A 14861-nucleotide genomic window follows, 5' to 3' on the forward strand; every position below is an offset into this window, starting at 1 on the left:
TTTGAAAACTTTAGTGGCTAACATGTCAGCTATTTCTTGCTGTTCTAACTAAGTGATTTTGATACTGGAGAGCGGAAATTGGATGTAGTTCTGTATAAAGGAACCAACCCACATTTTGGCAGTTTTGAGATAATGAAGTTTTCGATTATAAAAATTAGTGTTCTATAAAATGCAAAATAGAACCAACCTATTTATGTGCATAGTCACGCCATCTGTGGGATAGTACCCTTATGCATACAGTAAAACGCGGTTACAGAATTCTGCATAAAGGAACCAAACGGGTTGGTTCCTTTATGCAAATTTCATACCTAGTTATTCTATTGTTGGTTCCGGTTGTGTTTACATAAACCGTTATCTTTCAGTTACATTTTAAGTGTTAACGAATGATATCATTATGTCTGTGTCCAGAGGACGATATATGGTGCAGCTAACACAAAAAGAAAACAAAGATGAGGTATGTAATAAGTATTAAAAGCGTGCAAAAATAATTTGTTTAGATTAAGTAAAAATTCGAAACCTAACCTCAATACTTTTTAGGAACCTACCATTGACGGTGATAATCTGTTACAAGATTGGGGTGATTTTTCAGAAGACACCGATGATAGCATTGCTGATGCGAATTATGTACCCTCTTCATCAGATACAGAAGATGAAAATGCCCGTTGGAAGATGTAGTTAGCAATCAAAGTACTTCTACAGGCAGACGGCCAAAGGGTCGAAAACGCAAATATAACAATCAAACACGTGATAGCAGGAAAAAGTTCAAGAACACCAACAAACCTTACGTAAATTATAGAGGTATCCATGTTAATTCCAAAGAATTTGAAAACTACGTGTGCAAGTGTAAGAATAGGTGCAGTGAGATGGTTTCTGTGGAAGAACGAGAAAAACTGTTTAAGAAATTATGGGAATTAGGATCATATGATTCCCAAACAACTTATTTAGGTACACTTATCAGCGAGGAACCAGTCAAGCGTCATTATGGAGTTAGTTCTAGTGATCGGGCGAAACAATTTACTCGAGTATATAAAATAAGTAGTATTAAGGTTTGCCGGGACATGTTTGTTAAAACGCTCCAAATATCAACAAAACGTGTTAATACGGCTCTCGTGAAGATTAAGTCGGACAGTATAGTTGATAAGAGAGGAGCGTATGGTGGTTATAATAAACTTAGCAGTACACGTTTCAACGAAGTTGAACCACATAAAAAGACTTCCAAAATATAAGTCCCATTACAGACGGGAAGAAATGCAAGATGCTGAGTATTTAGAAAGCCACATAACTATTGAGAAAATGCATTCTTTGTATTCAGAAGAAGTGGAAAATCCAGTCAGCTATCAAAAGTATAAAAAAAATTTTTATTCAAATTTTAATCTACGGCGTAAGCCGTTAAAAAAGGACACCTGTAATCTATGTGACAAAATAAATACTGCTGTAAAATGTGCTAAGAGTAACGATGATAAAGAAAAGTTTTTGCAGGAGCATAAAATACATTTAACTAATCAGGAAGAAGCAAGAAACAGAATGAACAAAGACATGCAACAGGCAAAAATCGATGACAGGTTAGAAGTCCTTACGTTTGACATGGAAAAAACATTACTCTTGCCAAAAATTCCCACGAATATAGTTTTCTATAAGAGACAGATATGGTTTTATAATACTGGTATCCATTCATACAAATTCAATAAAGGATATTGTTATACATGGTTAGAAGGCAAAGCTGGTAGAGGAGCTCAGGAGGTAGGGTCTTGTTTGCTCAAGCACATTGCGCGACATGTTCCTGAATCCACAAAACATCTCATACTTTGGTCAGATTCTTGTGGTGGCCAAAACCGAAATATAAAAATTGTACAAATGTTAAATGCTGCATTGGAAAATCATTTGACATTAGAAGATATTTCATTAAGGTTTTTGGTTTCCGGGCATAGTTTTTTAAAAAACGACAGCGATTTTTCAGACATAGAAAAGGCATTAAAGTTACAGCAAAGAATCTACAGTGAAGACGATTACATAAATATCATAAAAAGCTGTCGTAAAAAAAATCCCTTACAGGTTACGAAAATGAAAACGGAACATTTTTTTGGGACCAAAGATACAGAAAAGCTTATCACCAACCGCAAAGTAGATACGTCTGGAGAAAAAATTAATTGGCTTCATTTGAGAGAAATAAAAATTTATAAAGAAAAACCATTTGAATTATTTATGTCAAAAACACACAGGGAAGACTATGTTCAAGTAGACATTTCAAAAAAATCAAAAGGCAGACCTTCTTTGGATAACACAAGGAATATCTTTTCGCCATCGCTAACTTAACTGTGGCCTACGGGCAAACCAATATCGCCCAAAAAGCTTGAAGACATCTCATCTTTACTACATCTTATTCCTGAAGACGTTAAGCACCACTATACTACTCTGACAAGTGATAGTAATGTTGAAGATTATCTTGATGGTTACGACGCTAATTTAGATTTTGAATTTGACGGATAATACATGTTGATTTGATAAATAAAATATTTTGCCTTCTAAAGTGTTACTTTTTATCCATATTGAATAAATATCAGAGTGGTTCCAATATTCAAAGTTTATAATCCAGGTATTCACATTATGCAAAAAAGAACCAAGCTACATAACAAAAACAAAATAACATTTTTTATAATATGGTCATTAAATTATCTTAGATTTACACCAATAAATTAGTTTTATCCATTAATGAACGCTTAAATAATTCAAACTGCCCTACAACAGTTTTTTGCAATTTAAATACATAAAACCTGTCATAGCTCATTTTCATATATTTTGGGTTGGTTCTTTTATGCATAACTACATCCAATTGTAGTTTGAGTTTTTTCCCCTGCATTTGCCTGGTTTGGATGAAACTGGAGAAGGATCAGTGTCTTTGATTATCGAGGAAATGTATTTTTGATGTGATTCCTTTTTACTCATTTTAAAAATGCTTCTGTACGCAGCTATCTGTTGTTTAAAATAAATAAGGTTAGATTAATTTTTTATCCTGCGATATTTGTTGAGTACTGATTTACACTTATGGACAGCTTTTGCACACTCTTCGTTCCACCATGAGTTGGCTTTTCGGCACATCGATATAGTAGATTTTTCTATATAGGCTTCAGCATTGGAGATAATTACACTGTTGATTAGGCTCAAATTCTTCAGAAAATTCCATTTGGTAGATATCATTTTCAATGTTTATACGAAAGCTGTTCCAGTTAGCCTTAGCGTTTCAGCGCTATTTAAATAAATACTTATGCTATTATTAGACATTCTAGACTCGAAACAAATGTTTTAGGTTTGACTATATCGCCTATAGCTTTGACCTAATCACTGTATTAAAAAGTAAATTTTTCACTGTATGTAGAATAACACATTGTTTTTTGTTTAATAAATAGGTCTTAAGGCCGATTTTGTAGCTGAAACGTAGGTGTTTTCTGTAGGAGTACTGTTGCTGGTATTGCCGGTTGTAATAAATAATGCTTCACTTATCGTCTCGTATGGTAGATTTATTTAAAAGACACTAGATACTCATGATTTAGTTTATTAGTTATCTAAGTACAATACTAGATAGTACTCAGTTGACGTTGACAATACTAACTTAGACCGTTCTCTTGATTCTTCATTCTTAACAATAATGATAATACCCATAATCCCGTGATTTTCAGCTATTTAACACACATGAGTTTGTTATCATAATACGTTTGTTATTTGTTAATTGATACACGTTATTTAATAATCTTTCGACTACATTGCAAATTTCACTAGGTCAGAGTGTGTCCTCGTTACAACGATATTTTCAATGTCGTAAACAAACAATCATCCGTTTAGCAATAAGCAATAAACTGAATTGGGTTACTTAGATCTGATACTTAATTAAATCCCGGTACACGGTATAGTCAAAGGCAACATTTCCACTTATAGTATTATTCGTAGTCTGGAACCAGACAACACACCACACAGCTGTCGGTTGCAGACTGTTTGATTATTGTTTATCGAAAACTGTGTGTTTGTCAAGGTCAAAATTGTTTAATAATTTGGTATTTAGTAATAAGGAACAAATACCTGACACGGGTTAATATACCTCTGCGGTAGTCTTGGAAACGATGCACAAACACTTAATATCCACCCGTTATTACTTTTTGTAAATTATAACTTTGTATTACAACTGAAAAACTAGTTTATTCATCACATCACTTGATAGCTGACATAACTCGTTCAGGCTTCGATCGGAACTCGGAAAACTTTTTTATTTTTAGTTTTATGAAAAAAAGTTATTCTTTATAAAGAGTTATGTATGATTCTGTATGATCTAAAACAACGGTTTATCAAAAAATATAAATTTTGGCCAAACCACTTATATGACTAAAAAAAATTAATATTTGAGACGTCACTGTGTACTTTAAATAATTTATATATGAGATTTAAATAAATTGGTAAATGACTATGGATTATATTGACATGTTTTAGGGAGCCGTTTGTGGTTTAGTGGTTGGGGTTGGTATGGCTTTGTGGATGGCCCTTGGAGCAAAACCACCCGTTCCTCTTGCTAGAAGACTTGACGGCTGTGAAAATACAAATGTTACTTTACCTGTGACTTCCACTCAATCTGAAAAGTAAGTTGGTACCTAATCTACATTTTACTTAATTATTTATTTAATGGCGTCATTTTACTTTTTACTACTTAGGTACAATAAAAAATTATTTGAAATTTTTTTAGGTTGGTCGCGAAAAAATATATAACTAGACTGATCCTTAATTTGTTTATAGTTAATAATTATATCTTATTAAATAATAACAAATTAAGAATCAATCTAGATTATTATGTATTTTTTCACGGCCAACCTAATAAAATTTCACGTACTTTTTGTTGCAATTAATGTTTCGCTCAAAAATCACGAATAACTCACGTACAAAGCAGTTAGGTATAGAGATTGCTTAATAAATAATGAAGTATCATAAAATAACATTTCATTACAATACTAATATACAGGGTGTTTCATTTAATAAAACTCAGAAAATACTCATTCCAAGTATCCTTCAAACCTATATATCAAAATTAAATAATTTTCGCTATGTTAATAATTTTAGACAATAGTAGATTATGTTAAAAATATTTTGAACATAAATATTATTTTTTATGTCAAATCTCTACAATTCTACAGGGAGTTATTATCTAAATTATCTTTTAAACTACCTCGTATAACACAGCCAAATCTTATATTGTAAAAAGGAGAACATCGAGAAGAGTGCAAAAATGTATAAATATACAGGGTGTTCAAAAAAAAGATAAGTTTGTTCCACCCCATCAATATGGGTGGCGCTGTGTATTTAAAAATATTTTTAGGGTATGGTCCTATCATTTTATCATTTTAATCACCCGATTTCACGTTATTCGTGTCGTCAGCTTCCCCAATTTTATTTCTTCATAATCCGATACCCATATTAATCCCCTGCACAGACATTTGTTATCTATTTCTTTCCCATCAAACTTTTTTGCTTATTTTTAAATTTATATTTATCAGTTTTACACATAATAGCTCGTCTTACAGTATTCTTAAAGACCTTTCATCTGGGTTCGATTGTTTTGCCACAAAAAGCAGTTTCCTCTCTTTCTTTCATTTATCCAGTCTTACTTTAACTCTACTTACAAGCATTTCTATCTATTTTATATTTACTTTTATTTTTGCTCATTTATTCTGACACTTAGCGGTCTTGGTCTCTCTCAGATGTTGCATTCACATCCTTCTGTGTGTTGTTCGGTTTGGTTTTGGAGAGAATAGAGTGTGTTAATTGCTGTAAATGTTTTGTGAAGTTGATTTTATTTTTGATTTTAATCATGCACCTTGTTTTATTTGAAATTGTTTATATAGACGACTCATTTCTGTACATTTTATTTATTACAAGCCAAACTAATACTAATACATAATTATCTTTAAAGAGTCATAAAACCAGTCTGTCGACTGTCAATGTCTGTTCTTCTCTTTCACTCCCGGGCTTCTATCTATTTGATATGTCACTAATGTTAAGGTAGGTTTACAAATATTAAGGTAGATTTACAACTTAACACAACATAACAGAAATATTATGGAAACTGTAGTTATGATGCTATGAAAAGTACTTGTCACGAACGAATTCTTGAAAGCCATACATTCTCCATTTTCATGTTGTTTGTTTATATATCAAGTTATATTAATTTTTATATTTTTTAGGACGTATTTATGGATTCATAGGGTATCTTATCTATATAACGGACTGTTTGGACTCCTATTGACAATGATAATAGGACTGTTCATAAGTTTCGCAGTAAATAAACTGTCAAAACGTCCTAGAAGGATGTACGACCCCAATTTGTTTATTCCTCCTTTAGCGAAAGCACTGGAGAAAAAGTTTGGCAATACCATTAAATTGACTACTATTGAAGGATTAGCATCAACGTCTACAGAAGATTTGCAAAATGGTCATGCGATTAAAACCGAAATGATTTAAAAAGTTAGTATTTAAGTATTCTTCAAATAGTTTAGATATTATTGAACCGATGTTTAAAAAGATGATAGTAGGGAGATTTTCTATTTAAAATATATATTTATTTATGCAAACTGAGTAGTTATATAATTTTTTCGTGCTTATAGATAAGGCCCTTTAACTTCGTGATATAGTGGTAATGGAGATATTGATTCATGTAACTTTTTTATATGTGGATTTATATGGACAGTGGAACTCATAATTTGTAAAATATTTTGTGGCTTTACCATCAAAAATAAGATTAAATGGTTTGATTTGGAGTTAAATATATCACAGAAAAAAATCATGGTAGTGGATGGCAACACAATAAACGTATATCTGGGATTAATGATCACAAACACAGGGGCACTCTAGGAGGAGATAAAACGTAGATATAATTTAGCCAAATCTTCAAAATGAAATTGGTCTCCTACTTAATATTTCCAATACTGACATATGGATGTGAATCTTGGACACTAAGAAATCAGAAAGAAGTAAGATGTACGCCATTGAAATGTTTTATTGTAGAACAACGCTTCGAATTCCATGGACCGATCATACAACAAATAATTCTATTCTAAAATACTGAAGATTAGTAAAATACAATATGGAGAGATTCATTAGTCAAGAGAAGGTAGGAGGCCGAAGACCAAGAGGAAGATCTCCAACGAGATGGATTGATTATACACGATATCTCAACGACCATTACTCTGAGGGTCAAGACTGAAAAAAGACCTTCAAAATTTTGTACAGAATAATGTAGCTCTAACCCGATTTAAACTATTTTGACTGGATTAAAGTTTCATGGCCAGAGTTAATATTTGAGTTAGGTTATGATACTTGGCAAATTGTTTAAATGAAAGTCTTTGCCAGAAAGGATTTCATGAAGTGACCATGACATAAACATAGCACTAAAGTGTAGTTTACTTATGTTTACGGACACCTAATATTTCTTCTCATTTCCAAAGCATACTACGATACTTTTTGTTAGTCGAAAAGGGAGAATGTTGATTAGCGATTTTTAGATCTAGATAAATTGGCTACCCAACTATTCAAATCTCCTAATTTTATACTTTTTCCTCTGGTGAGTTATCAAAAACAATTTGCGAAATTCCGTCCAGGAGATGCAGATGAAATTCGTGCAAGAATTCGACAAAAACGTGCAGAAATTACTCCCCAATAACCAAGAAATGTAATTAGAAATATTCGTAAGCGCTACGACAAATGTAACCAATTAGATGGTGGATTAGTAGAGACAATTATGATTTAAACTGAAATTCTGTTTTAGTGACAGTCAGTTGATACAGGGTGTTCTTTGATGACTCGTAACTAATTGACTTTTAAAATTTTATGTTATCATAACTTCGTTATTAATAAATAAGTATAATTTAATAAAATTTTTGCCATAGATATTTTAAGTCACTCTAAATGGTGGCGTAGAAATTTAAAAAAAAAATCGCTAATAAAATTTATCCATTTCGACTAACGAAGTCTTCAAAAAATTTGTTAACACCTCAAAGGAGAAACACATGGGCAATAAAACTATAGAAAATGTATGTTTAACAAAGAAGCATTGTTTTTAATTACAAATTTTCAGTGACTAAAATTTTTTTAAAAATCTCTTATATTTGTGATCTGAATAATATTGAATACTCGTATAAAAAAGAAAAACCCAAGTTACTTGATTTTTAAACATTGAATAATTTCTAAATACTATAATGGAGAAAACTTAATGCTTTTTGAATTCATATTTTTTAAATAAAACCGTTTTTAAGGTGAAATTTTAATTGATACGATCGCCGCAATGACTGACAAATAGTTTTTATAGCGGGTATTTTTAATGCGTAAAATATAGAGTAGGTACAGATACAGCTTATCAGTAAACTGCAATAAGTTTCAAAATTATTTTTTTTTCCTCAGCTTAACCTAATAATGTTTTCCAAGTTGCTCAATATATATTAAAAAATTGATTTCTTACAAGATAATATTATCTTTTAATAATATCTAAACGTACGATCAATTATGTTGCACAAACCCAGATTTTGTGCATTAATATTAACTTTTATCGCCAGCTTTACTGTAAATGCCCAATTATCTGTGTTGTCAGTACCTACTTAACACGTTCGTTGACATACATAAAAATTTTAAAAATGTACATAGTTTTCAATGAAACATATATTAAGTTAAAAAAAAACTTAAAAAAACATAAGGGGGAGATACCGTTGTGTCCCAGATCATAAATTATTACTAGAGCACACCGCGGCATGTACAGCTCAATACAGAACACATAAAGAATACTGATGTTATCTTTCCACTGTTGGGAACAATGTTATGTCTAATAAGTAAAACGTTATTTTTTTACACCTCCACTATTAAAAGAATAGTATGCTACGTATTCTTATTGGATTAAGATATTTCTTCAGGCTTGTCTTTGTCTTGGCGATATTTATTTAAAACTTTTGTCATTTTAGGATGCCACTTAATAGTAATTCATAAGACTTCTCGTCTGTCTTTTTATTTAGACACGTATTTAGATGCATAATCTAAAAATAATCAAAACGATCGAAAATATCTAACATGACAACAAAATAAAAGTAAAAGTAGAAGAAACTGGCCCAAATAAAGCTGGCAGAAACCTGAGTTCTCTATTGTTCAACCTAACCTTCGATAAAATAATAAAAAAAGGAAGAACTAGAAAAGAATACATGGGAGCAAATGTGAGAAAAACATCTTAAAATAATCTACTATGCAGACGAATATATAATAATGTAATAATAAATGATGTTGGTGTTATGTTCCTTTCAGTCCTTAAATAAATGGAGTTTAATCGAATGATAGCGGAACGTAAATATAAACAATAACATAATACTGACCCGCGTTTACGTTTGTGAAGCAATATTCACTTATGATTAATGCTCCTAATTCTGTACTCTCAGTATATCTTGGATTCAATAATTACTGTTAAATTTGAAACTAGATTTTATTATTCCATTAAAATCAACGTTTCGGCAGGTAATCCTGTCTTTGTCAAGATTCTAAAATGTACAAAAATTGAGAATAAGATGTTATTATATGTTTTACAACAACATATTATTCTCAATTTTTGTACATTTTAGAATCTTGACAAACGCAAGGAATGCCTGCCGAAACATTGTAAACATACGTAAATTAAAGCTGGAAGGTCAGATATTAGAACAAGTGACGGAGTTTAAATATCTAGGTATCGCACTAGCTACGGAAAGTTCGAAACAGAAGTCGAAGATCAAGTGAACAGAGCAAACAGAGCCGCAGGTTGCCTATATGAAACAATATGGCGGAGAAATAAAAATATCGGGAAAAAAATATAAAAGGTAAAATGTCTACAACGGTTATCAGACCAATAAAGATATACGCCGCAGACACACGACCCAACACAGAGAGAAAAAAGAATGCTATAAACAGCAGAGATGAAAACTCTTAAAAAAATCGATGGTAAGACACTACGGAACAGACCTAGAAGTACAGATATACGACGGACATGCAAGGTTGAGAACATCAAAGACTGGGTAAGAAATAGAAGAGTAGAATGGAGCGATCATATAAGCCGAATGACAATAAATAGAGTAGTTAAGACGGCGAGAAACGGTTACCCAATAAGAAAACGATCAGTGGAAAGACTACGAAAACGATGGAACGACAACTTACTGGGAGCACATTGACAATCAGACTTGTCTACACAAGATTCACAAAAGAAGAAGAAGATTTAGATACATATATCCGCGCGTTTCACATATAAGTTCTCTTTTGTTTTAATTTGGTTTTTGTGACAATAGTTGGATTACCTCTACGTTTACATCCTAGTGTACCAGTAGTATGGGCTTTTCTTTTTATGCCATATTATTTTGGTTCTTGCTATTTTTTATATTGTCTATAGCTGGGTCGTTCACGAAAACACAAAAGGAATTTGTCTACTAAAAATTTCCGTTGGGGATATATGCTCTTCTAAAATTTCCCAACAATTGATCAATTTGAAGTCTCACCTTTTTTAGTTTATCTTGCTAACAATCAGGATTTACATATCTATAGAATAAAAGAAATACCTTAAAATTTGTTCAAATCATCTGCCACAGAGTGAACAATGAAAAACAGGATTATAATACAAAGGATCCATACCAAATATTTTCCTAATTGATGGCTATTGAATTGAATTGATATAAAAATCGGTAAGATAGTTTCGAAACAAATTCAGATTCTATCTTACCGATTTTTCTATCAGGTGTCGCTATTGCGTCCATAACGAAGCCATTTTATTGTTGCTTCCTAATAAGACAGAGAAGATTATTTTTCACGTTAAGAACGGCTATGAATAACTATTCTGATGAGACTTATTAAGTCGAAATACGTATCAATAGATACATAGACGCTTTGAACGTGAAATCAAATCTTTTCTGTCTTTTTCATTGAATTGATATACTTGACCTTGTAATATGCAAAAAGTAAGGTTTGTATAATATGGTTTCTTCTGCTCTTATTTCTCTTATATCTAGTATTTTTTGTGTGGAGCGATTAGTTGTTCGTAGTAGATCAGCTACTAATCTAAATTCGATATGGAGGCTGGTCCTACCGCCATCAAAATGAAATTATGGGATCTCATCGTTATCATCTTTTCATTTAGAGTTGTCTTCATAATCCTTATGGATTAAATCAGGTTACTGGCGGCCTCCATGATAATTGAAATCGATTCTACCACGTAATCCCCTAGAATTCACCATTAAATCTTCACTTCTACTTCCCGTAGAAGTAGTAAAATCTGGACCAATGATATCATTATCATTAATCAATCAGACTCCTTATATTCTTCTGCACATTGTTCTTCCATTAACTGTAGTAGCCTTATTTTCTCTTTAGGATCCATTGCAATAAAAAGTGAAACAACAGTATCAACAAAATCAGTACAATGTAAACAAAAAAAAAACAAAATTTGCTAATAATGAATTAAGTAGTTAGCTTATACTCGTATTCGTACTTCTTAAACATATTTTTCGTATCTTTTACTTCCACTGGGGCAGTGACCATGTATTTATTGAAAATGTTTTCCCCTTTAAACGCAAACTTTGTTAGGAGTCTACAACACTATTAACATCTGGGCGGCAAATGCCGGTTTGTCCACGAACGTGTTAAAAATATAGTGCTATTTTAGGATTTTGTTTATTATTGACAAGCTGTATCTACCAGAATTTCAGTATTTTAGATAAATAATTTTTAAATAATATATTTTTAATGTTTTATTATGAGAAATTGGGTGTTGATAATTCAATTGTTAGTATGCATTTCTTTGGGTCAGCATGTGTATACCTCATTTACATTAGGTAGACTTTAACTTCATTTTATGTTAGTCTACATAAACTTTTTTTCGTATGCGGAACTAAAACGAAAAACTTAATTGTTACTTAATATCCATTTTAATTCTGCATTATTAGATAAGTTTTGTTATGTAAGTTAATTCTAAAAGTAATATGCAGGTAAATGTTTTTGTGTTACAATAATCAGTTTGGTGATATCGCACCTTTAATAATAAAACGAAATAACTCAAAAATCATGATGAATAACGCAAAAAAAACTATTTTAACGATCTGTACACCGTAGAACAAAATGTTTCAAATAAAAAATGTAGCTGAGGTAATTTTAAACAAAAATGTTTATTAAGCATTTTTTTGTGTAAAATGAACGGTTCTCTTAGAAACAACGCTTGAAGCAACCGTCGATTTAGCATGTCAGGTACGCGCGCGAAATCAATGTTCAATAAAATTTATATCAAGTCAACGGTAAAAATTCGATATCTTTTGAATCAAGAGACCTATCGGCAAAAATCAACATGTGTTTTAAAGGTAAAGAGTTCAGCTTTCGTATACAGTTTTTATATTTTGCCGCAAATAAACTCAGATTTTATACAGGTGTTAAATAAAAAACATGGCGCGATTTTTGACATTTTTTATGATTCTCACGAGATCAATACAATCTATCCCTTTTATTGAATAGCTACTATGAAGTTTTAATTACTAGAGGCCACCCTTAAAAACCTATAGCATGAAATTTTAGTTTTAACTTTTGGCAACAAGAGTGAGGCATTTGAAATATGTTTAAAACACGCTGGATTTAAACTTACACAAAACAAAAGATCTAAAACATTAAATTTTTTTTTTTTCAATTACACTACTACGTTTTTTAAACGAACACAACTTTTATAATAAAATACACCCAAAACCGTCTTCTTAAATGCACTTCCCGTGCCGTGTGATCGTTTGTAATGTAAAACATTAAATGAACAAACAGTAAAACAACTGGTCAATGAAAGCGATCAGTTTTATTGATCTCATGAGAATCATAAAAAATTTGATTGATTTTTGTCGATAGGTCACTTGAATCAAAAGTTATCGAATTTTTACCGTCGTGCTGATACAAATTTGTTTTGAACATTGATTTCGCGCGCGTAACTGACATGCAAAATCGACGGTGTAAGCGTTGTTTTTAAGAGAACAGTTCAGTCTACATAAAAAATGCTTTTGTTTGAAATTATCTCAGTAACATTTTTTTCTACGGGATTCAGATTCTTCTTGGTCAATCGATTGTTTTGCGTTTTTACCCCACTGGAAGCCCGGAGGTAAAAGTGGTAAACTTTTTTGCATTTTTTTTGAGTCCCAAAATTAATATTCTCGGCAAAATTCAGCTTGTTCGTGCGATTTTTAGGGGTCAACTCTCTGACGACTTGACTAAATCACATTTGTTTAAAACTATGATTCAATATTAAAACTTAGAGTTTTATTTAGAAAGTTCAGTTTATAAAATTAATATAAATAAATATTGTGCTTACCTGTTATAAAATAGCATAACACTGATTGCTTCGTTTCGTGAATTTCGACGGAACTGGATGATTGAATAAAAACGAGACAGATGGTTGTTTATCTCACTTGTATTGCTCTGAATGCATTGTCTGTTGGACTCTACCTATTAGACTAGGTGGGATCTGTAGAAATTCAGACCATAATGGACATTTTCCATAGGAAGCTATTTTTTTGCTGAAATCCCTTCAGGATGTGCCCAATATCGATAATCACGATATGCGCCAGTCGCAAACCCTGTGCTAAATTTTTTATTTAAAAAAATTTGAAAAAAATTGAAAATTTCTCATTTTTTTGCTCCTATTTTCGTTTATAATTCGGAAAATATTGATCCTAGAGAAAAAATTATACAAAGTTAAAAGTTTCGGTATTCAATTTTACACAATATTTCGTTAGCTAGAAATTGAAAATTTAATGTTTATTGTTGAAAAAATAGCAATAATTGGAAAAAAAGTACAAAAAAATGAAGTTAATCCTTTAAATGTTTTCGACTTTTTAAACTTGACTTACAAGCTCCATATTCCGCCTAGAAAAACTTTTTAATTTGTTTAAAACGTGTGCTAAATTTTGTTAAGATCGGTCGGATAGGTTTTGCATAATAATTTTTCAATCCAGCCTGCTGGAAAAAAATCGCAAATTTTCAAATTTATAGTAGGCCCTAAATAAGGCTCTCAGATAGTTGCAATTGTTTTTTTTTTAAAGGAAGGCTCAAACTTTCAAACGCTTTTTGTAAAATTCAAATCGGTTCACTAGGAGAGTCTAGAAAAGTTTTAAACATTTTTTAGGCTTATAAACAAATTGAATGACTTTACGAGCTTTAAACATATCGATTTCAAAATTTATACACTTAAAGAACATTAAAAGACGCTTCTTTAAAAAAAAAACGATACATTCGGCTTACTGGTTACCGAGATATTGAAGGTCAAGGTCAGACCTGAAGATTCTTGTCCTTCCAAAAAAAGAAAAAGACTTTAAAAAAAATTATTGAAGATTGAGTCAAAATAAAGTTTATTTATGAAAAAAAAATTTTTTTCGTTCGCCTTTCTTTTAACAATTTAAATTATTTATTAACAAATTAAAAATACATAATTATTTACTAAAAGTAACAATTTACTTCAATGTATAAATTGCAAGCCCAAAAAAAATGCATGAAGAAAAAATGCAATTACTTGTTTAACATACAATTGTTTATTGCAAATTTCCCAATTTTGCAATTAAAAATGGTATTTGCAAATATGATATTTGAAATCCTTGTCGTCCAAGACATCGATTAAAAAAAAAGAGCAAAATTGGTTAACAAGAAGCCGAGATAATGCAATTTTTAGCGCGCGCTATGATTTTGAACTCGCTGATTCATATTTCGAGAGAATGTCCCCCACCACCACCTCTCATGCATTCCGAGCGACATTTTACGCGAAAACGGTTTTTTATTTGTCTTTTTTATTGATGTTGCCATAAAAAGTACTACGTAAA

General features: G+C 31.3%; 1 protein-coding gene across 1 annotated transcript in view; it reads left to right on the forward strand.

Annotated features, from left to right (window-relative positions):
* The window catches only part of LOC140441916 (putative sodium-dependent multivitamin transporter), a 68484-nt gene extending 54477 nt beyond the window's left edge, over positions 1–14007 (forward strand). The window contains exons 9-10 of the mRNA XM_072532914.1: positions 4477–4622; positions 6219–14007. Of these exons, the coding sequence (XP_072389015.1) occupies positions 4477–4622; positions 6219–6495 (423 nt within the window). The 3' untranslated portion in view covers positions 6496–14007. The remainder of the gene's footprint in view (positions 1–4476; positions 4623–6218) is intronic.
* The last annotated feature ends 854 nt before the right edge of the window (positions 14008–14861 follow it).

This window comes from Diabrotica undecimpunctata, chromosome 5, assembly GCF_040954645.1.
Source record: "Diabrotica undecimpunctata isolate CICGRU chromosome 5, icDiaUnde3, whole genome shotgun sequence".
In the NCBI taxonomy this organism is placed as follows: domain Eukaryota; kingdom Metazoa; phylum Arthropoda; class Insecta; order Coleoptera; family Chrysomelidae; genus Diabrotica; species Diabrotica undecimpunctata.